The sequence below is a fragment of the Scylla paramamosain genome, chromosome 39, assembly GCF_035594125.1.
Source record: "Scylla paramamosain isolate STU-SP2022 chromosome 39, ASM3559412v1, whole genome shotgun sequence".
Taxonomy (NCBI): Eukaryota; Metazoa; Arthropoda; class Malacostraca; order Decapoda; family Portunidae; genus Scylla; species Scylla paramamosain.
The window spans coordinates 5,395,001-5,418,956 of NC_087189.1; the positions used below are offsets into that span (position 1 = coordinate 5,395,001).

The following is a 23,956-nucleotide window of genomic DNA, read 5'->3' on the forward strand; positions in this document are numbered from 1 at the left end:
TGAGTAAAGGAAAGAAGATAGATTTGTGCCCCTACATTTCAGAATTACATGCAGTTTAAGTTGACTAAAGGAAAAATGATGAAATTTGTTACGTTAGCTAAAAATTAAATAAAGATAAGAAGATAGGTTTGTGCTACTTTACTTTAAAATTACATGCAGTTCAAATTAAATAGAAGAAAAATTACACGCCTTGTTCCGGTAGCGCAAAATTAAACAAAGGAAAGAAGATAGATTTGTGCTACTTCATTTCAAAATTACACGCATTTTAGCTTCAACAGCCACTTAGACCATAGCAGGAGGTGAAGTGGAAGGGATAGCTTGACTTGTGGGCACGGTAGTGAGGATGACATGGCCGGAAAGCTGAAATCATAGCAAACATGCGTCGTCTTCGTCGTCGTCGTCGTTGTTGTTGTTGTTGTTGTTGTTGTTGTTGTTGTTGTTGTTGTTGTTGTTGTTGTTGTCGTTCTGGTTCTTGTTCTTCCAGTTCTTGTTCTTTTTCTTGTCTTTGTTCTTGTCTTTGTCCTTATTCTTATTCTTGTTCTTGGTCTTGTTTGCTTGTTCTTGTCTTTATTCTTGTTCTTGTTCTCTTGTTCTTTCTTGTTCTCCTTTCCCTTGTTCTCCTTGTTCTATTTCTTCATGTCCTTGTTCATGTTCTTGTCATTGTCCTTGTTGTTCGTGTCCTTATTCTTGTTCTTCTTGTCCTTATTCTTGTTCTTCTTGTCCTTATTCTTATTCTTGTTCTCGCCATTAATTGAGATAGTATTTTCACATCAGTTAAGTATTTTCACATCAGTTAAGGCAAGGTGTGTACGTGTTATCCAGCTTCACGATACTCCACAAGCACCTGCTATACGTTTTTAAATATCCCAGCTTTATTTTACAGTACATCTTGCCGCCGCTTGCCTTATTACGTTACCTTCCTCTGTGTACCTTACGATGGCTACAAACACCGTACCTTACCATGCGATAGATTGCAAATGCGTTACCTTACCTCGTTTACAATACATCTCTTAGCATCTCACGGTAACTTAACCCATTTTAGCTTACAATAGTCGAATTTGCGATATTTTACCTTACGATATCTTACAGTACGATGTTTTAATGTACTCGCAAGGACTTTACCGTACTTTACAATAGCCTAACAATAGCCTACTTCCCAATATCTTATCTTAAATGACCTCTTCCCTTACAATACATTACCTTACAGTACCCCATCTTACAATACCTTACCTTACAGTACCCCACCTAACAATATCTTACAATACTTTACGTTACAATACCCTACCTTACAATATCTTGCCTTAGAATACCCTACCTTACAATACCTTGTCTTACAATACCTACCTTACAATATCTTATCTCAATACCTTACAGTTTTACCTTACTTTCCCTAGTCTTGCGATATTCTGATTTACGTTACCTCACTCAACGACACCATACCAAGCTATACTTAACAATAGCCTAGAGAGAGAGAGAGAGAGAGAGAGAGAGAGAGAGAGAGAGAGAGAGAGAGAGAGAGAGAGAGAGAGAGAGATTAGGACAGAAAACATGCATGCCATACTCAGTTTATTATTCCTGTTTGCGTGAAAGAGAGAGATTAAGAAGAGGAAAAAAAAAGTGCATGGCTTTCATGTCGGAATGGGTGAGCGTGCAGAGAGAGAGAGAGAGAGAGAGAGAGAGAGAGAGAGAGAGAGAGAGAGAGAGCTTAGGGTGAATGATATACCAGCAAAGAAGGAAACTACGACACACACACACACACACACACACACACACACACACACACACACAGAGAGAGAGAGAGAGAGAGAGAGAGAGAGAGAGAGAGAGAGAGAGAGAGAGAGAGAGAGAGAGAGAGAGAGAGGAACTGCTGAGGGAAAAAAAGGAAACTGTGAAGGGAGAGAGAGAGAGAGAGAGAGAGAGAGAGAGAGAGAGAGAGAGAGAGAGAGAGAGAGAGAGAGAGAGAGAGAGAGAGAGAGAGAGAGAGGAACTGCTGAGGGAAAAAAAGGAAACTGTGAAGGGGAGAGAGAGAGAGAGAGAGAGAGAGAGAGAGAGAGAGAGAGAGAGAGAGAGAGAGAGAGAGAGAGAGAGAGAGAGAGGAACTGCTGAGGGAAAAAAAGGAAACTGTGAAGGGGAGAGAGAGAGAGAGAGAGAGAGAGAGAGAGAGAGAGAGAGAGAGAGAGAGAGAGAGAGAGAGAGAGAGGAACTGCTGAGGGAAAAAAAGAAATTGTGAAGGAGAGAGAGAGAGAGAGAGAGAGAGAGAGAGAGAGAGAGAGAGAGAGAGAGAGAGAGAGAGAGAGAGAGAGAGAGAGAGAATTACCAGAACGTAAGAGAAAGAGGAAGCAATAAAGAGGGAATAAAGGAGAAAGTGTGTGTGTGTGTGTGTGTGTGTGTGTGTGTGTGTGTACATAGATAACTGATGCGTGTATTATGGAAGAGGAGGAGGAAACAGAGGAGGGGGAAGAAGAAGCAGAGAAAGAGGGGAGGGGGAGGAGAAAGCAGAGGAGGAGGAGGAGGAGGAGGAGGAAAGCTGTAAATAATAGAGAGAGGAGAAGAAAGACGTGATACACATGGAGACTCGGGTACACACACACACACACACACACACACACACACACACACATGACCCGAGAGAGAGAGAGAGAGAGAGAGAGAGAGAGAGAGAGAGAGAGAGAGAGAGAGAGAGACCTATAATTTTCCCAAGAACACTAATAATACGTAACTTACTGTTGAACATTTCTGGAAACTCCCTCTCTCTTTTTTTTCTCCCCTTCCTTCTTCCCTTCCTTTCTTTTCCCCTTACTCCCTCTTTTATTTGGGTCAGTAGGCTATGTTTCGTCAGGCGAAGGGTGCTGGAGGGGCGGCGAGAGGGAGGGGAGGTGACAGTGATGAGTGGGGGTATATAATGAGAGGTGGAGAGTGTGGGGGTGGGGGATATGGGTCAGTGTTTCTAAGGCTGTGTTGTGTGTTGTGTGCGTGTGTTAGGTCAGGGTTGTGTTAGTGTTCTTGTGTTTACTGTCCCCCCTCTCTCTCTCTCTCTCTCTCTCTCTCTCTCTCTCTCTCTCTCTCTCTCTCTCTCTCTCTCTCTCTCTCTCTTCATTTTATTATTGTTGCTATTATTTTTGTTAATATTATTGTTACTGTTATTATTATTGTTATTTTATTATTATTATTATTTTTATTATTATTATTATTATTATTATTATTATTATTATTATTATTATTATTATTATTATTATTATTATTATTACTGCTACTACTACTGCTACTACTACTACTACTGCTACTACTACTACTACTACTACTACTACTACTACTACTACTACTACTGCTGCTGCTGCTGCTGCTGCTGCTGCTGCTGCTGCTGCTGCTGCTGCTGCTGCTGCTGCTGCTGCTATTGCTACTGCTACTACTACTACTATTACTACTACTACTTTCATTACTATTGCAATAAGAACAATAAATTTTACAACAACTGATTCTATAACAATAGCAACAACAACAACAACAACAACAAAAAACTACCACTACCACCACCACCACCACCACCACCACCACCACCACCACTGCCGCTGCTGCTGCAGTCAGCCTTTGAACCTGCAATTTCTGGGAAGTTGATGATACAGAAGGGAAGATAAGGAGAGAGGAGAGGAGAAGGGAAGGGGAAGAAGAGGAAATTAGCTTGCTGAAAGAAGGGAAGAGAAGGAAGGCAAGGGGAGAGTGGAGTATCATTTGTAACTTGTAGTATGGACCCAGTGCTGGAAAGATGATGAAGTAAAGTGTATTTTTACTTTTTGTTCTTGTAGTGCTGAGTCAAGATAATATTCTGGCTTTCCTTCCATGTTCTTTGTAGCTCGTTCGTCTCTGTGACCTCTCAGATTTGGTAAAACTCTTTTGTGAGTTGAATGTATGGTTTTGGTAAGACTCATTCATCATTCACTTGTGTATGTACTGTTGCAAAACCTCTAACCTGTTATAAGAAATGCATGAAAAAAAAGGGAAAAGAAAAAAACTGGTGAACTATTTTGATATCATGTAAAAAATGTTAATATTCTGGTAAGAAAAAATACACACACACAGTTTAGCATTTTCATCACTCAAGCTTATACAAGGTTAGAGTGTTCTCAGTATACCTTAGTCATTCCAAGCACAAAACACAAGCATGCCTCATCTATCCTGCCACCAACACAGCTGTTCATTCCTGTATTGATTCACTTCCTTGCCCCTCTCTATATACCATTTCATTGCCTCTCATACTGACATCCACCCACCTACTCACCCATTCACTCAGTTGCCCATTGACTCGGACTCCTTTTTCTCTCTTCCTTCTCTCCTTTTTTCCTTCCTTCCTTTTTTCTTTTTCTTTTTCTTTGTTTGTCTTTGTTTGTTTGTTTGTTTGTTTGTTTGTTTGTTTGTTTGTTTGTTTGTTTGTTTGTTCCTTCCTTCCTTCCTTCCTTCCTTCCTTCCTTCCTTCCTTCCTTCCTTCCTTCCTTCCTTCCTTCCTTCTTTCCTTTTTTATTTCTTTTTCTTTTCCTTCCTTTTCCTTTTCCTTTTCCTTCTTCTCTTCCCTTCCCTTCCCTTCTCTTCCTTCTTAACTTCTTCCCTCCTTCCTACTTAACTTATTCCTTCCTCCCTCTCTCCCTTCCTCCGCCCCTCCATCCCTAAAGCACACACATCCTCCAGTGCCCACGCACACACACTTAGTCCTTATCCCTTCTTAGACTGACACATCCTTCATATACCACCAAAATTTTTACCACACGCCCACACCTACACTCTTATCATCACACACACACAGACACACAGGCATCCACGTAGCCCACTCAGACACTAACCTGCACTTCCACCCCTCCAGCAGCAGAGGTGACAGCCTGGGCATGGAAGTGGTGGGTGGAGGAGGCTGGTGGAGGGCCGGGGAAGTGGAGAATCTCACAGTGTTGGCCTCGCAGCATGACGATCCTGGGGTGGCTCTGGAGTCGGCAGATCTCTCCTGGGCCGAGGGGTACAATGACAGCCTCGCCACGGCTCCCACGCCCCTCGGCAATGCCTCCTCCTCCTCCAGGGACACGCAGAGGAAGATTGAGTATTGCACTGAGTGGTCTGGTGCAACACTCACTCTCTTCCAGGTGAGGGTCTTGTTGGGTGCAATTAAACTTTTGACTGCCATCTGGTGCATCTTTCCTTAATTACCAGTCACTCTGAGACATCTTTGCTTGTTCTACTGCCACATCCAATCTTTGTACTGCAAGAAATTGTGAAATGTATCGATTTTTTATTGCTAACTTTCTTGTAGATGCTTGTAAAGACTTCATGCATTGCTTCTGGTGCTGGTATTGTATTGTGTTGCTGTGGAAGGGTTAAAGAACTGATGTAAAGATGTCTAAGAGTGGATAGTGATTGAAGAAAGATGTACCAGACAGCTGTGAAGGGAGTTAATCCACTTAGTGTTGCATAATTATCACTTTGTTTGCTGATTGTCAGTTTAATGTACCACTTCTCTGGTCGTCTGTGATTTCAAGCCTGCAGGGATGATGAATGTTTCCTGCTTTTTTTTTTTTTTTTTTTTTTTTTTTGTGTTTCATAATATCATAGCTTTTTAGGTGGATAACTTCACCTGGTGTCAAAATGTTGTAGTATTCCTTAGCAAGTGAACAGTTCAATCTGCTCACTGCCTCTTGTAGTGATCTGTAACTTAATTTCCTTACAAATGATCAACTTCATCTCCTTTCTCATCTTTCTTATGCCCCAGTAACCTAATTTCCTTATAGTTTGCCAAGTTCATAAGTTTCGTAGCTTTATTTTATGGTCTAAATTGATTTCTTTTTATAGGTAGCTAATTTTACGTACATATCGCCTTTCTGGTTTTCAGTAACTTCCAATTTCATCCACTTTTTGTTCTTTTTGGTGCTCTATAACTTCAGTTCTTCATAGATGGCTAACTTCATTTATCTTTTTAACCTTCCTGGTTTTCTATAACTTCCAGCTTCATCTACTTCTTAATGATCTCTAACTTAAGGTGACCTATATAATCTACCTTCTGACTTCTCTTTTGTCTCGTAGCTTCCATATTTGTCTACTTTTTGGTGTTTTTAATACTCCATAACTTCACTTGACAGGTGGCCAGCTTCATCAAATTTTTTGAAACTCTATGACTTAACTTCTTCCCAGATGGTCTATTTTATATGCTTTCTAACTTCTCCTTTGCTTTGTAACTTCTATATTCATCTATGAGTACTTATTGGTCTTTTAATGCTGTCACCTAACTTTTTTCACAGGTGGCCAGTTTGATCTGTCTTCTAACTTCTCTTTTGCTTTGTAACTTCCATATTAATCTACTTTTTTATCGTTTAATTCTCTATAACTTCACTTCACAGGTGGCCAACTTCATCTGCCTTCTGGCCTTCCTGGTTCCGCACAACTTCAAGCTCTCTGGCCTGGTGATGCGTGCCGTACTCAGTGTGGGAGTGCTTCTGTTCACCCTGTGGGCCGGCCTGGACCTGTGCGCCGTGGACATCCTAGCATGGAACCTCTCCTTCCTGCTGCTCAACGGGGCCCACGTCCTCTACCTGACCTACACTGTGTGGCCCCCCGTGTACACCCTGACCTGCTGGACCTTTACGACAAGGTGTTCAAGCCACTCAAGGTAGGTGGCTGAGGACAGGTGAGAATATCTTTTGTCCAGGTGTGATTTGCAGCTTATGACAGGTGAGAATATAGATGGTTGTAGTGATAGATATTTTGTTAAGGTGTGATTTGTGATTAAGAGGACAGGTGAAAATATGGACATTTATTTATTTGTATATTTATTATTATTATTTTTTTTTATGTAAGAGGGGCACAGGCCAAGGGCAATGAAAAGAGAAAAAAATACTCATTCAGGTGCCAGTCCCAAGGGAAAGGTCAAAAGGATCATCCAAAATTGAAGGAAAAGCATCTTGAAATCTCCGTGTTGAAAGCATTCACGTCATAAGAAGGAGGAAATACAGAAACAATTAGGGAGTTCCAGGCATTACCAGAATTCTGTCCAGGGCTGAAACGGGACAGGTGAGAATAAATACAATTGTAATGATATCTACATCTGTATTTTGTCCAGGTGTGGGTAGGTTAGGTTGACTTGTGGCTAAAACAGTTACCTTTAAGACAGGGCAAAGAACTCTTACATATGAAAAATACTAATGCTACTTAATTGTAACTGAGTATGCAAAGGCTCTCCCCCCAAAAAAAAGTGGCTGAGTGGTGATTATCAGAAAAATTTGCAAGAATAAAAGTTGTGACTGGAGAGACAGAAGACAGAGAAGGAGAGAAAAGTGAGAGGGAAAGAAGAGAAGGGAAGAGGGAAGATATTGAGATCTGATAGAGAAGAAGAGGAAGTGAGAGGGAGAGAAGAGAAGAGAAGAGGAGGGAAAATATTGAGATCTGATAGAGAAGAAGAGTAAGTGAGAGGGAGAGAAGAGAAGAGAAGAGGAGGGAAAATATTGAGGTCTGATAGAGAAGAAGTGAGAAGAGGAGGGGAGAAGAGAAAAGTGAAAATATTGAGGTCTGATAGAGAAGAAGAGGAAGTGAGAGGGAGAGAGGAGAAGAGAAGAGGGAAAATATTGAGGTCTGATAAAGAAGGAGAGGAGAGCAGAAGGGACAGAAAAGGGAAGGGAAGAAGGAAAGATACTATAGCCTGTTTCAAGAATGAGAATAAAGGCAATTTTAATATCTATTTTGACTTGAGGCTAAAACAATTTCCTCAGACAGGGCAAAGAATTGTGTAAGAAAAGTGGTGATGCTACATATATAAGTAATTGTTTAAAAGTATTAGTCATGCTGTGATAAGGGAGGTCAGGTGTGGTGAACAGGTGTGGTGAACAGGTGTGGTTTTGAATGGTTGGTTGTGTCAGTGATAGATGGAATAATAGTTAAGCTTTGTAATGGAATATAGATCAGTAAAAGGTGAAAGGTATTTATAATTGTACAGGCAGTCAGTGGGATCTCTCTCTCTCTCTCTCTCTCTCTCTCTCTCTCTCTCTCTCTCTCTCTCTCTCTCTCTCTCTCTCTCTCTCTCTCTCTCTCTCTCTCTCTCTCTCTCTCTCTCTCTCTCTCTCTCTCTCTCTCTCTCTCTCTCTCTCTCTCCTACTCAAAATAATTAGATTTTTCAGAAACCTTGGTACATATTTCAATAACAAGTATATGAGATCGAAAGGCAGTGAATATGAAAGCTTCTCAGAATAATTCATCATATGGGAGATGGGGATGGCTTTAAAAAAACAAAAAAACATCAATATTAGGAAAAGTCTAAAGAGAAAAGTTATATAACAGGAGAGACAAGAGATAGAGAAGAAGAAGAACACTGACTGGAGAGAAGGAAGGAGTCAGTGAAGATTGACTGACTCCTTCCTTTCCTTTTAACTCCTGCAGGTGAATCGCCAGAATTTCCGCCACCTGGTGAGGGAGGCCAAGGTACTGTGGCTGGAGGCGGGGGAAACCTATGCTCTGGAGGACATCACGCCAGCAGACGAGCGACTCTCCATTCTGCTCACGGGAAAGTATGTTCTTGCTGGAGTGTTTGTGATGCGATGTCTGTTTTGTTTATTTGTAATCCTCCTTCCTTTTATTTTGTGCTCTGTGTTTCAGTGTCCTCTTCAGAGTGTCTATTTTTTTATTCTTAAGCTTCTTCCTTTTATTTTATGTTCTGTGTTCAAGTGTCCTTTCTTCTCTCGTTCATGCTTGAGTGTCTGTATTATTTATTTGTAAACCTCCTTCCTTTTATTTCATGATCTGTTTTCAAAAGTCCTTTTTCTGTTGTTTATATTTGGATGTTCTTTTCTTTGTGTTTTGATGTCTTTTACAAAACTGTTTTCTTCACTGGAAAGTACTTATGTTTTCATCAGATTGTTGTTTATACTTGGATGCTGCTTTATTTATCATTAAAGCTCCTTCCTTTTGTTTCATGCTCAATTTTTGGAAGTCCTTTTTTCTTTTTGTATAATTCTTTCCCTTTCATTTCAGTCTTTTTTTTCCTTTTTTTATGTGCTTTTTCTCTGTTTGCTTCTGTATACCATCTTTCCTTATTTCAATCTTTTCTATTCCTTTTTCTTTATCCTGAAGCTTTTTCTTTGTTTTCTTCATTTAAGTCTGCAGGGAGTTCCACAGTTTTACCAGAGAAAGGGATGAATGTTTTAGATTACTGGTTATTTCTTGGATTAGAGAAGTGGACAGAATAGGAGTGAGAGAAAGTAGTCATGTGCAGCTAGGTTATGGGGGAAGGGGAGGCATACACTTAGCAAGATCAGAAGAGCAGTTAGCTTGAAAATAGCAGTAGAAGATAGGAAGAAATGAAACACTGTGGCTTGTTACTTAGTGATGGATGTGTTGTTGCATCCCTCCCTCTGTATCTTCACATCTTTCCCAGGTTGAGGGTCACCTGTGATTCAACACACCTGCACTACATCCTACCCAACCAGTTCATTGACTCACCAGAGTGGGAGGCGTTGTCCTGACGACTCAGATGAACTCTTCCAGGTGAGGCGTTGTAGTGGTGGTGGTGGTGGTGGTGGTGGTGGTATTGTGTAGATGGCCCTAGGCAGGGATGAAGTGTGGAGGTAGTAATGATGGCATGAATATGTAATGTGTACTCTGACATGTGTGTTTGTGAGAGAGAGAGAGAGAGAGAGAGAGAGAGAGAGAGAGAGAGAGAGAGAGGAGAGAGAGAGAGAGAGAGAGAGAGAGAGAGAGAGAGAGAGAGAGAGAGAGAGAGAGAGAGAGAGATTGACAAACATTTCTTCTTTTCTCATCTCTTTTTTTTTTATAGGTTTTCTTCAGCATTTTTACCAAGATTCCTTTAAGTATTTTTACCTTTTTTCTGATTGCTCTTTGATATTCACCATAACATTTTTTTATCTCCTTATTTTGTATTTTTTTTTATATATTTGAGATAGAGTAAGATTCCATACGATACTGACAAAATTTTTTTATTCATTTATTTTTGTACCTAAGTAACAAACAATTTTATGGCCTCATATACTATGCCTTATTTTGAATTCATGTAATATTATGTCTTGGGTCTGGCTCCAGGTCTTTACAAAGTTATTTACATAGTTATAATATACTGGACATGAAATAGATTTATGTGATCCTGTTTGTGTATCAATATTCTCTCTGTGTTCCTTTAGTTGATCTGCATTCCTTGACTCTATCATCTGCTGTGTATTCCAGGTATCTTTATGTAAGGAGGAAGATGGATTTGTTTACTCTTGTGATTGTAAAGAAGCAAAGAAGCTATTTATTTTTTTCATAGGGTGTACTACTTATCCTTGTGTCTACATTTTTGTGTGGAGTGTTGTTTGCATTAGTGGTTGTAAAGAGGCAAGGAAGCTATTTATTTTTTATATAGTGGTACTTCTTATTCCTGTCTATATATTTCTGTGGGAGGAAGATGTTTCTGTCTTACTTTAGTGGTTGTAAAGAGGGAAAGAAGCTGTTTATTCATGGTGTTGCCTCTTGTGCCTCTATCTTACTGCTGTGTCCCTTCTTTCAGTGGTACAGTACAGTTGATAAAGCAGATGTAGCAGGAAGACAGGCATCATTGTATATCTGCATAGGAGACAAGGGGCGGTCTGTTCTAAAGGGGCTCACTCTGTGCATCTCTATTACAGATGTGTTGTTTAAGGTGACCACTGTGGCAGAGGAGGGGAGCAAATACCTGTGTTGTGACTTAAAGGATACAGGGGATGAGGCGTATTCTGTATGAAAGGAGAGGTTTTAAGAGGGGACCTGATAATCTTTAAGTGGCATAGGGAATATAACAAGAGTGACCAAACAAATTTTCAGGATGAATAATCAGGACAGGACAAGATATGACAGGTTCAAATAAAGAAAAAATAGATTTAAAAGAGATAGGAAGGAATTAGTTCTCAGATAGAGTGCTAGATGAATGGAATGGACTCACTAATCAGGGTGTTAATGCTGAGTCATTAGGGAGCTTGAAAAGATAGACAAATTTATGGATGAGGATGATAGGTAAAAATAGGTGGGTACGTTTCATACAGGGACTGCCATGTGTAGGCCAGATGGCTTCTTGCAGCTTCACTTATTTTCTTCTGATCTTGTGTGTCTGCATAGAAAGCTTGGGTTGATGTGTTTCAAGCAGACTCGCTCTGTGTCTCTGCCATGGACGTGTCATTCCAGGTAACCATTGTGGCGGAGGAGAGGAGCAAATACCTGTACTGGTCACGGGCGCGCCTCCACCATGTGCTGCATTTGAGGCCCTTCCTGCGTGCCATCATTCATAACCTCGTCGGTGAGTCTGCCATCACCCACGCTGGTCACTGGTCACCTGTCACAACCATGCATGTTTTTTATGGTCACTGTCACATTCTCTCTCTCTCTCTCTCTCTCTCTCTCTCTCTCTCTCTCTCTCTCTCTCTCTCTCTCTCTCTCTCTCTCTCTCTCTCTCTCTCTCTCTCTCTCTCTCTCTCTCTCTCTCTCTCTCTCTCTCTCTCTCTCTCTCTCTCTCTCTCTCTCTCTCTCTCTCTCTCTCTCTCTCTCTCTCTCTCTCTCTCTCTCTCTCTCTCTCTCTCTCTCTCTCTCTCTCTCTCTCTCTCTCTCTCTCTCTCTCTCTCTCTCTCTCTCTCTCTCTCTCTCTCTCTCTCTCTCTCTCTCTCTTAGATTCTTGTTTGTTTTTCTCTTCCCTAGAGTCCTTAATGCTTTTTTCTTTTTTCCTGGATTCCTTTTGCTTTTTCTCTCTGATTCCTGTTGTTTTTTCTCTGGTCTAGATTATTGCTGTTTTTCTCTCTCTTCCCTAGATTCCTGTTATTTTTTCTCTCTTCCAAGATTCTTGTTGCTTGATCTTTCTTAAATTCTTGTTGCTCTTTCTTTCTTTCCTAGATTCTTGTTGCTTTTTCTCTCTTTTTTAGATTCTTGTTTTTTTCTGCCAACTAAATTCATGAGCTTTTCATTTTTTCTCCTTTAAATTTGTGAATTTGATTTTTTTTCTCTTCTTATTTGAGTCTTGTTTTGTCTTATAAACTCACAGGCTTTCCCATTTTCTCACTAAATTCATGATTACTGCTTCTGTTTCCTCTGCATTCACGGTGTTGCTGTAATTCACTTTAATCACCTCTAATTCACTACAGCCGCCACTTGTATTTCTGACTTTACTGATGATGTTTATTGCTTGTTCTAATTACCCTTCATTCACACTTCATTGCTTCTCCCTCTAAGTTCATGTCTTGAAACCAATATGCATCACCAAGCACTTGATATTTTTTTTATCTCTATGCAAGACAATTTAGTAGGAAAAAATAATAGGAACACAATTAGGTAAAGAAGAAAATAGAGACATGTTAAAAGAGAAGGAAGAGATTCATTTTGATTCTCAGTAAATGTTACCATACTGTTTGTCACAAATTTCTAAGTGAGACAGTAAAGTAGGAAAAATTAAAGGAACAGTAAAGTAGGAAAAATTAAAGGAACACAATAAGGTAAAGAAAAAGGGGATACTGGGATAAAAAGATAGGAAAGTCTCACTAAATGCTATGATAATGTTACAGATTTCTTAGCAAGATAATAAAGTAGAGAAACCAAGAGGAACATAGTTAGATTAAGAAAAAAAAGGGAGACTGAGATAAAAGAGGAAAGAAAGGGAAACTGAGATAACAGGAAAAGAAGAAACTCACTCTGACTGTCACTAAACATTACCACACTCTTAAACTTTTTAACAGGGAAAGAAGAAACTGATTCTGATAAAAAAAAAAAAAAGGAAACTGAGATAACAGGAAAGAAAAGGGCTAATTCGGATTGCTGCCAAAAAAAGGGTTAATTCTGACTGTTACCTAACATTACCACACTTTTACACTTTTTAACAGGCAAGGAAAAGACTAAATCTGAGTAAAAAAAAAGAAAACAGAGATAACAGGCAAGGAAACGACAAATTCTTATTTTGAACATCACCACACACCCCCACACTTCCAATCTAACACATCTTTCATTTCCAGGGAAGGACATCACCACCAAGCTGTACTCCCTGAATGAGCAGCTTGGGGTGGGCAGCACGGGGACAGGGGAGGGGCTGGGGAGGGGTGTGGGGGCACAGGACGTGTGGCGGGGTGGTGTGGTGCAGCGGTCCATGAGTCTCGACACGGTCCACACGGGCACCAAGGGCTTCGTGCGGTCGCTGGCTTGGCGCGCGTCTCACAGAAGGACGTCAACACAGTACTGCGACAGCCTCAGTGAGTTGTGTGCTGGGCTTTGTTGCTTCATGGGGCAGGGAGTCCTATGTTTTTCATCTTGTTTTCTATCTGGTTCTAATTTTTATTTTATATAATTTCTCTCTCTCTCTCTCTCCTCTCTCTCTCTCTCTCTCTCTCTCTCTCTCTCTCTCTCTCTCTCTCTCTCTCTCTCTCTCTCTCTCTCTCTCCCTCTCTCTCTCTCTCTCTCTCTCTTTTGGTGGTGATTTTTCAGTTAATGAGTGCATTTTTCATCAAGGTGGTTTTAGCTTAATTTTTTTCTTCTCTTCTTTCCTGTTTTGTGATGATTCCTATATTTTTTTTATCTTGTTATCTGTCTGATTTATTCTTATGTTTTTTCCTTTCTTTTTCCTTTTCTTCTTTATTTTGATGGGGATTCGCTTTTTTTTTACTGGTTTTCTATCTGATGCTTATTTATTTATTTTTTTTATTTTCTGTTTTGTGATGATGCCTATATTTTAATTTTGTTTTTCATCTGATTGTAATTATTTTAGCTCCTTTTTCTTTCTTTTTTTTTTGTTTGGTGATAACTCTCATGTTTTTCAATGTGTTTTCCATTCGATTCTTGTGTTTTTTTGCTTTATTTATTGCTGGAATTTTTTTGCTTTATGGAGCAGGATTTCTAAATTCTAAATTATCCTCTTCATTTATCCTTCCATTCTCCTTACATTTTTTTTTAGGCTCATAAAATAATTTTCTTTCCTTATCTTGCATTTTTGTTCAATAATTTTAGTATTTATAGACTTTAGGTTTGTTCTACACCTTCCCTCTCTCTGCCTGTCCTCTCCTCTCCTCTCCTCTCCTCTCATCTTGTCTCCTTTCCTCTCCTCTCCTCTCCTCTCCTCTCCTCTCCTCTCCTCTCTTCTCTTCTCCTTTCCTTTCTTTTCCTTTCCTTTCCTTTCCTTTCCTTTCCTTTCCTTTCCTTTCCTTTCCTCTCCTCTCCTCTCCTCTCCTCTCCTCTCCTCTCCTCTCCTCTCCTCTCCTCTCCTCTCCTCTCCTCTCCTCTCCTCTCCTCTCCTCTCCTTTCCTTTCCTTTCCTTTCCTTTCCTCTCCTCTCCTTTCCTCTCCTTTTCTTCCTTTCCTTTCCTTTCCTTTCCTTTCCTCTCCTTTCCTTTCTTCCTCTCCTCTCATTCACTGTATTCATCATCCTTTCCTATTACATTCATATCCTTATTCCTTCATCTGTCCTCTCATACATGCATTATCTTCTCTTCTCTCTCTCTCTCTCTTTCTCTCTCACTCCTAGTCTTTTTTTTTTTTTTTCATGCTCATTAACATCACTTCTTTCAACCCTTCCTCCTTATGACAATCCTTCAGATCCTTTGAGAAATATGCATAGGATTATTATTGTTATTATTTTAGTTATTTTTATACCTTGAAAGTCCAGATTACAAAATGAAAAGGAAATGATGAACTTGAGAATAAAAAAAAAGAAAAAGAAAGAAAATGAATTGTTTACTGAAAGAGGTAAAGAGAAAAGAGAGGGGGAAAATGTCTGGAAACAGGAGGAAATTTGAATAAAGAGTAAGTGAGATAAAAGAGAAGGGAAGGGAAGGGAAGGGGAGAAGTTGAAAGGCTGAGGGGAGATAAGAGTTTAAAGGGGAGAGGGGAAGGAGGAGGGAAGATATTAGGTGAGGAGGAAGACAAAAGCTAAAGAGAGAGGGGAAGGAGAGAGAATGAGGGAAGTTAACAGTGAAGGAAAGGGAATAGGCAAGGAGGGAAGTGAATGAGAGGAAAAAATGGAGAGGGAGAGAGAGAGATAGTGAAATTCAAAAGCAAAGAGAAGAGAAAAATGAGAGCAATAGAAGAAGGAAGGGAATGATTAGAAGAAAGATAAATTAATGGAATAGGTAAAAAAAGAACAGAGGACATAAAAAGAATGGTAGGGAGAAATGGAAGGGAGAAAAGGAAAATGAGAATATAAGAAAAGGGAAGAAGAGGAAAAAGAATAAGGGAAGAAAAAAATAGAAGAGGTGAAAAGAGGATGAGAAATGCAAGACAAAGAAAAAGAGAATAGACAGAATCAGTGAATGAAGAACAGAGAGAAGGAAAGGAATACAATAATGTAGAGAAAGAGAAAAAAATTTTATAAAGAGAATGGGAGAGAAAGAAAGGTAGAGAAAGACTGAGTGAGAAAGATGGAGAGAAGAAAAAAGGGAGATAAAATTGAGAGAGAGAGAGAGAGGAGAGAGAGAGGAGAGAGAGAGAGAGAGAGAGAGAGAGAGAGAGAGAGAGAGAGAGAGAGAGAGAGAGAGAGAGAGAGAGAGACGAGACGAGAGAGAGAGAGAGAACAAAAAAGGTGAGTGAGATAGAGGGAGAAGAGAAAAAGAGAGAAATTAAGTGAGTGACAGAGAAAAGGGAAAGAAAGCAGAAAAGTAGAAAGGAGAGAGGTAGAAAGAACAAAAGTAACAATAAATCAAGTAGAGAGATAATAAAAAGGAAAAAAATAAGAGAAAGGTAGAGATGGAGAAGAGAAGAGAAGAGAAGAAAATAAATAAAATGTAGGAGAGAGAGAAGAGAGAGAAAATAGGTAAAGGGGAGAGGAGAGAAAGTGAAGAAAAGGAGAAAAGAAAGATAGTTAAAAGGTATAGAAAAAAATAGAGAAACAGAGGAATAGGAGAGGAGAAAAAGATAAAAAATTTAGTTAATCGACAGGGATAAAGGAGGAGGAGAGAGAAGATAGATAAAGAGGGGAGGAGAGAGGAGAGAGGAGAGAAGGTCCCGAGAGAAGAGAAAAAGATAGATAAAAAACATAGAAAAAAGGAAGGGATGAGATAGGGAAGAAAAATAAAGGAAGTAGAAATAGAGGAGGTGGAAAAGGAGAAAGGAGAGAAGGTAGATAAAGAGGAGAGAGGAAAGAGGGGAGAGGTGAGGGCCCTAAGACAAGAGAAAGAGATAGGTAAATAAGGGAAAGGAAGAGAGAGAGGAGGAAAAATAAGGGAAACACAAGCAGAAGAGGTGGAGAAGGAGAGAAGAGAGGAGACAGATAAAATGGAAGTAGAGAGAGGGGAGAGAGGGGAGAGTGGGCTGCAAGGGGGGAGGTGAGGGCCCTGAGGCTAGTGTTCCCTCAACAGACCTTGCTGAGCCTCTTCTGGGTAGACCATCGGGTTACCAGTGACATCACACCCCCAGTAAGTCATCTATCCTGTTCCCCCATTATCCTGTACCCACAATGCCCTCTGTACCCTTCCCTCAAGCCCCTGTACCCTGCCTTAGTCTTCTGTACCTCTCATGTACCCTCTCCTTTGTCCTTTGTACCCCTCCATAGTCATTTGTACCCTGCCATTAACCTCTGTACCATATCATATCTTGTACCCTTCTGTGATTTTCTGTACCTTATTTTATTACTTCTGTACCTTCCTATGATCTGTATCCCTCATGTGCTCTTCTGTAGTCATTTTCACTCTGCTGTTCTCCTCTGTATCTTACCATAATTCTCTGTACCCTTTTATGATCTGTACCCTTCCCATTTCCTCTGTTCTCATGTACCTTGTATATTATCCTCATTATGTCTTCTGTACGCTCATTGGTCCTGTACCCTTGTGATACTGTACCCTTGTAACTCTCTGTACCCTCTTGGCTCCCTATATTTCTCATGAACCCTGTAAACTACTCTGTGTGGATTTCTATACTCTCTTTATACAGGTATTCTTGTATTTCCCTGTTCATGTCCTTCTCTGTCCTTCCTGTGGTCTTTTGCATCTGTCATGTTTCTCTGGTCTGTATTCAGAAACACTGTTTTCTCACCATGACTGTTTTCAAAGGCTGCGGAGTTGATTAGCCGGATTCTTATTTTAACAATGTAAAAATCTTGTTAATCTGTCACGATCTATAAAAACATCCTTGAAAACCTGCGTAGCTTCAACTAGACCCTTTAGAAAGTAGTGGAGGTGCAGTACAGAAGTGTTTCAGGATATGGTGCTCTAAGTCCTTGCTGTATACCTGTATCTTTCCCATAATCTTCTGTACTTTCATTACAAAGGTTTTAATATGAGGAGTCCTTATTCCATTGCTGGCTGGGACTGTCCATTATATTTCATCACACACCCACATGTCTCATATCTCAACATTCTTATAGTTTGTCTTTTCATTGTGGTCCTCTGTATTACCCCACATGGCTGCAGTATCATCCCAGTGTCATATCATGGTCCTTTTTACCTCAGTGGTCCCTCTAGCCCCACCATGGCACTGTTCCCCTCGTGTGTCCCCTGGCATCTCCTTGTCCTGTCTCATGTGTTTCTCAGTATTTTCAGAAATGGCTGTGTATTGAAACTGTGTGCTCTTGTAGATGCTGCCTCCCTCAGTGCTACATGATTGTGTGTGTGTGTGTGTGTGTGTGAGAGAGAGAGAGAGAGAGAGAGAGAGAGAGAGAGAGAGAGAGAGAGAGAGAGAGAGAGAGAGAGAGAGAGAGAGAGAGAGAGAGAGAGAGAATTGTCATCAGTGGCAGTGTGTGTGTGTGTGTGTGTGTGTGTGTGTGTGTGTGTGTGTGTGTGTGTAGGCAGATGTGTTGTGTAGTAGTGGTAGTGTCATTACTCTCCATCTCCTGTGTGACTGATGGCCTGCTGAACCTCCTGGTGTTGTTGCTGTTGTTGTTGCTGTTGTTGTCGTTGTTGTTGTTGTTGTTGTTGTTGTTGTTGTTGTTGTTGTTGTTGTTGTCGGTGGTGTTGCTGCTGCCGCCGCCGTGCTGCTGCCAAGACTGAGAGTTGCAGTGTGGAGGCCAGGACCGAGTCTGTTGTGCCGAGCTGAGGAGTGCCGGCAGAGGAGCGGCACTGAGCCGTTGTTTGCCAACAGGGTCATCACCGGGACGGTCTGGGGACGAGTCCAACTCTTCAGACCCAACCCTGCGTGGGAGCTCCCTGCAGCACCACCACGACCTCCACCAGGAGCTACAGGTGCTGGTGGTGGGCAGCGAATTCAGTCGCAGACAGCAACAGCAACAACAGCAACAGCAGCAGCAACAGCAGCAGCAGCAGCAGCAGCAGCAGCAGCAGCAGCAGCAGCAGCAGCAGCAGGGAGGACTGGCAGCTGGTGGCAGGAAGGGCCAGCGGGACAACGTGGTGAGGTGTGTGTTGCCGCCCCCCGCCCCTGCCCCCGCCTGTGTCCCCGCCGAGGCTGACCTCAGGGCTGGGGCGGGGCTGCCCGGCCTGGCCTTGGACGACCCGCAACTGTTGGAGACATCTGTCTGACTGCCTGCCCAGCCTCCCTTCGCCTCTGCCTGTCACCCACCGCCCAGCACGGCATCAGAGGCAGCGGTGCCCCCGTAGTGCCTGCTTAGTGGGGCGCCAGCATGTGGCAGCCTCACTTGCCAGCCGGCGGTGCCATGCCCAGCGGGGCGGCACCCTTGCCTCGGTAGGGCAGCACCCTGGGCACTCCCAGCATGGCACTGTTGCAGGCTTGTGCCACACTGCTATGCTCCTGTACTCTCCCTGCCCCTCACCTCGCCCTCCACACTGACAACACCACTGCCTCCCCTGCCTGCCTCAGCCCCGCATGTTGCCCCCTCACACTGCAGTGCCTCGGTACTAGTGCTACACTGGACACCTCCCTGCACTGGTGGCTCCCACTGTACCTTGCCTCCCTCCCTCCCTTCACTAACTCCTGGCCCAACCCCTTAGCCTCCCCCCTGTGCCTACCTTAGTTGTTGACTGTTGGGGCGTGTGATGTCACCTGGAGTAAGCCAATAACCTCACCTTATTAGTAGAGCAGAAATTAACCTCACTGGTGGACTGACCAACCACAGCTGCCCAGCCACAACTGCAGCCGCATCACTGATCACCGCAGCTGACAGGTGTGGCAGCCAGCTCTGTGTTCACCTGTGGCCCAGGTGATGTAGGGCTTAACGAGTCGGGTCTTGAGGTGAGTTGCATCTTGTGAGGCGCCTGTGGGACTGTTCCCTCACCCCACATGAAGAGAGACTTGCAGAGGGTAGTGTTTAGTGGCTCCTTAAGACTAGTGAACCTTAGTGCTGTAGTGGTAAATGGGGATGAACAGAGGTTGGCTAGGTTGGCAGACTTCATGTAGTAAAGCACATTTCCTACCTTTCTGTCATTTATGTATGTGACAGACCTGATACATGCTTGACAGTACCATGGTAGATCTGGAGAGTGTTAGTGAAGGTTCTGTGTTAGAATGAGTTGTCAGACCAGCACCATAGCCACCCTCTGTAGTGCATTCCCAGCTGTGCATCCAATAGCAGGGTGATGATACCTTCAGGCCCTACATGACTCCCTCTCCTGCAGATTCCACGGCATTCCAAACTCGTGATGGTCTGTGGCAGCACAACACCAAGACCCCAAAGTCTCCCCCCGTGGCTTGTAGCAGCCGGGATCCTCGTGCATCGGGAGCCAAGACTCGCCGTGAAGCTGAGGTGGCTGTCAGGACCTTTGCAGACCGTGGCCACAGGTCACCAGTGCAGTGGTTGGGCTAGACAGGCTGGCTGATGGATGGACTCTCGTCCCATTCCTACCCCTTATCACCTGGTGTAGACGATAAGAGTCGTTCTATATCCTCCACTACCTATATAAAAGACATGTATGCATATATTTATAACCCATCGGTGTACATGGCATGTTCCTGTACGTGATTCCCAGCTCACGTGTGACAGACTGTTCCAAGAGGCCATAGTGTGGGTGAGGAAGTGAGGAAGGAGCAGAAGGAGGAAGAGGAGGAGGAAGAAGAGGAGGAGGAGGAGGAGGAGGAGGAGGAGGAGGAGGAGGAGGAGGAGGAGGAGGAGGAGGAGGAGGAGGAGGAGGAGGAGGAGGAGGAGGAGGAGGGGGAGGAGGACGAGGAGGAGGAGGAGGACGAGGAGGAGGAGGAGCAGCAGCAGGAGTGTTTGTCAGTCATTGCTCAGAAATAAGTGATTTTTTAGGGGGACTGTTGCATGAGCTAGAGGAAAGGAGAGACTCAGTGCAGCCTTATTCAAACGTCAGAAGCCTTTTAGTGAGACTGGACGAGAGCAAGTAGCCTAAGTGGATCTCATTCAGAGTGAGATGAGTTGGAGTTGAGTGTGAGTGTGATGGGCCTTGGATAAAGCCTGTGTGTGTGTGTGTGTGTGTGTGTGTGTGTGTGTGTGTGTGTGTGTGTGTGTGTGTGTGTGTGTGTGTGTGTGTCCATCTTTACACTGCACAATATACCTGGAAGTGTAAATCTCAATGGATGTTATGACTGGTGTGAATTTCAACAGTTTTTTACGTATTGGAGGGAGATGAGAGAGGAGTGCTTGTGTGATGCAGTGTGCCAATGTGTACCTGTTATCAGTCAGTCTTTTGTGTTCCTTCATCCAGGTGTTCCCTCATTAGTGGATCCAAAGGGTGTGCAGGACTTCTTACCTGTTAATTAAGGGTGGTGATTTTACCTGTGGGAGTGGGAATACCTGTGTGTGTGTGTGTGTGTGTGTGTTAGTGACTTCAATAGTATCCACACATTGCATCCAAACTCCACACACATTCAAATAATATGTTGAGAATCTTTTATCCAAGATTCTGAAATGCAGAAACTTCCAAAAATCAGAAATCTGAAGTACATCTGGATACAAGATTCTCGACTTCAGATACACAATAACACATGGAGAAGTAAACATTTCCCAAGGTTAAGACAAGAGGGACCTTTGTCAGACTCCCCACTGTTACACTCACCAGCAGACCCGGCGACTGTCTTTCCAATACCACCACCCAACCGTACACCGAAGAGCAGCATGACAGAACTGCTCAGTCCCTCCACCTGAGTCAGTGTTAACTTTCTGCCTTCCTGCGTTTCTTTTATTTCAGGAGTGTTGCGTCAGTATGATGAGTGAATGTATGCGTGAGGGAATGTGTTCTGTGTGTGGGGATATGTGTGTGTATTCTGTATCGCCTCATACCTGTGTAGTCGTAGCATTCATCTGTAATTATAATGTGGTGGCGGTGTGTATGTATGTGTGTAGGGGTGGATGGGTGTCCTGAGGTGGTGCTACAGAAAGGCAGAACAGAGACCTGGCAAGGTGTGCTTAACAGACACAATTCCACAGTTAGAAGCACATGTTGCAGCACTTGCCTCTTCCAAAAGGTAATGATAGGTAGTTTTGAATATGCAGCATTTTTTTTGTTATCTTCAAGCTTCCATTCATGTGATACAAACAACTGCAACAGCCTTAGTGCTGCTCTTTGTCACTGGCATGGTGCTCCGAACCCAAACTGTTTCATTGAGGTATTTGGCATCATGACTGAAGATGTGATAGGTTCAGGTAATGGTTAAGTAAGGCAAGTGTGTGATGTAAAGTGATGAAGGGTTTTGTCTCTCAAGTTAAGCTTTATTCATTTTCTCATTTTTGTAGGTGTGTGAAATTAGTTTTAATTTTTTTCTTTATAGATTTGCAGTTTTAAGCATTTCTAGCATTGCTTATCTTCATTTTATGCTTCATGATTTTCAAAACCAATAATTTGCATTGAAAACATACACAGAAAGATCAAAACCATTTAGTCCAGATATTATAGTGTTTAGATTCATAGTTAGAGTGTGACACAGATTACCCCTGTCTCATTTCCTACTTTCAGAGACAAAAAAAACTTGACCACTTCAACAGATTTTTTGCACGAGAAACAAACAGATCAGCGTAGGTAGAGTTTTAAGACACGATTCTCACATTTCTTCCTTTCAGAGGCAAGTGCTGGAACTGTTTCCCCTTAGTGTTGTCATCCTGTGAGCCGCCTCTTGTCTGCCTGTGTGAATCTGCATCTTGTGTCAGTCTGGGTCACGTAAACTATTTTTTCAGTGCACAGACATTTGCTTGTGTCTTGTGGCTCATCTGGTCTTCAGGTTTCCAGTCTTCAGGCCTCAAGGTTAGAGAGAGAGAGTGAGAGGTAGAGTGCGTGTGTACCAAGCAGTGAATGCATTAGTTAGTTGCTACTGTTGATACTGCTACTGCTGCTTTTTCTACTACAGTATCTCTTTCCTTCTCCCTTTTTATATATACAGTTATGTATCAATATTTTTTTGGTTAGTGTGGCATTGTTTTTTTTTGTATGTATTGTTATTACTTAGCTTCCAGATACTACAAGCATTGAAACTCTCTCTCTCTCTCTCTCTCTCTCTCTCTCTCTCTCTCTCTCTCTCTCTCTCTCTCTCTCTCTCTCTCTCTCTCTCTCTCTCTCTCTCTCTCTCTCTCTCTCTCTCTCTCTCATAATGTATTATGTCTTCTCTTTTTTTACTATATATATATATATATATATATATATATATATATATATATATATATATATATATATATATATATATATATATATATATATATATATATATATATATCTGGCTATCTTTTCTCTCTCTGACTTTTTTTTCACATAGATTTGAATTTTCTTTCATACATTCTTTTCTTCTCCCTTGAATATTTTTCATGCGTACAATCTTACTCCATCTTCTCTAACTACCTTTAATTTCTCCTGTAACTTTTTAGCTTCCTTTTCTTTTTTTTTTTATTTCTCTTACCTTTCTTTTCTACATTTACTTTCTTTTCTTACTTTTCAAAATTCTAACTTTTCTTACCATAAGCGTCTTGTCTTTTTATTCTCTCTCTCTCTCTCTCTCTCTCTCTCTCTCTCTCTCTCTCTCTCTCTCTCTCTCTCTCTCTCTCTCTCTCTCTCTCTCTCTCTCTCTCTCTCCAGACACAAGCACATAGATTGAACAGAGAAGCACCATGACCCCTCCCCCCATACACCCACCATTGCATCCCATACCCGGTCCTCTAACTACCCATACCTTGCCCCTTTTTGAAATTTTATATATAAACATCGTAGTCACAGAATGTATATGGATAGCAAGTAAAAGGAAGAAAAAAAAACTTAACACACATTTAGTTTTTTGTACCTGACGTATTTTTTTTTAGTAATAGAGTAAGAGGAAGTTGTGGTTTGAGAGCAAGCAGTGTGTGGTGTGCCATCTTACGAGGTACTGGATTCCTTGTCGCTGTTTTGCTCTAAAGTGGCAATTTTGATGGTGTATATTTCGTGTGGTCTAAGAGAGAGAGAGAGAGAGAGAGAGAGAGAGAGAGAGAGAGAGAGAGAGCGCTTTCTTTTCCAGGTGTGTAGTAGGCCAGTCAAGGGTACAAAACTAAAAAAAACCCGTTCATCCACCACCCTCCCTCCAAAAAAAAAAAATCCATAAAGTTTCAAATAGATTAGCAAATTTAGTTCTAGAAATGAAACGATAAGTGTGCTCGTGTGTGTGTGTGTGTGTGTGTGTGTGTGTGTGTGTGTGTGTGTGTGTGTGTGTGTCCCAGTCTACCTTAAGTTTAGATGTCATGAATGCAGACTTGGAGACATAGCCGTAGTAGGTTTTGTAGGTGAGCAGAAGGGTCCTCGCCAGCGCTCCTCCTGTCCGTGTGTGGCTGTGACGAGGAAAGATGACCTGCCGTGTTTGCTTCCAATGATGTATCCTTGCGTCCACTGATATACCTCTGTGTTATTATGTAAGGCTGTTGCTACTATAGTACTACTTATGCTACTACTACTACTATTACTACTACTACTACTACTACTACTACTACTACTACTACTACTGGCATTCTGCTACCGCTACTACTACTACTACTACTACTATTGGCACTCTGCTACTACTACTACTACTACTACTGGCACTCTGCTACCGCTACTACTACTACTGCTACTACTATTGGCAATCTACTACTACTACTACTACTACTGGTGCTGGTGCTGCTGCTACCACTCTGCCACTACTACTACTACTACTACGAT

At 42.0% G+C, this 23,956-nt stretch overlaps 2 protein-coding genes across 3 annotated transcripts in view; both read left to right on the forward strand.

Moving 5' to 3' along the window:
• The window catches only part of LOC135092109 (blood vessel epicardial substance-like), an 18,850-nt gene extending 10,322 nt beyond the window's left edge, over positions 1 to 8,528 (forward strand). The window contains exons 2-4 of one of the 2 annotated variants that reach the window (XM_063990329.1): positions 4,853 to 5,123; positions 6,372 to 6,640; positions 6,829 to 7,302. In XM_063990329.1, coding sequence (XP_063846399.1) covers positions 4,875 to 5,123; positions 6,372 to 6,640; positions 6,829 to 6,967 — 657 coding nt within the window. In that variant the 5' untranslated portion in view covers positions 4,853 to 4,874 and the 3' untranslated portion in view covers positions 6,968 to 7,302. Of the gene's footprint in view, positions 1 to 4,852; positions 5,124 to 6,371; positions 6,641 to 6,828; positions 7,303 to 8,400 lie in introns of those variants that run through there. The other variant, XM_063990330.1, reaches the window with a different exon arrangement.
• Positions 8,529 to 9,345: 817 nt separating this feature from the next.
• LOC135091993 (putative uncharacterized protein DDB_G0282129) lies at positions 9,346 to 22,860 on the forward strand. The gene is made up of 6 exons (XM_063990103.1): positions 9,346 to 9,351; positions 9,463 to 9,504; positions 11,170 to 11,281; positions 12,978 to 13,211; positions 18,021 to 18,291; positions 19,469 to 22,860. Exons 1-6 carry the CDS (start codon positions 9,346 to 9,348, stop codon positions 19,491 to 19,493), a joined length of 690 nt encoding a protein of 229 aa, XP_063846173.1. The 3' UTR covers positions 19,494 to 22,860.
• The last annotated feature ends 1,096 nt before the right edge of the window (positions 22,861 to 23,956 follow it).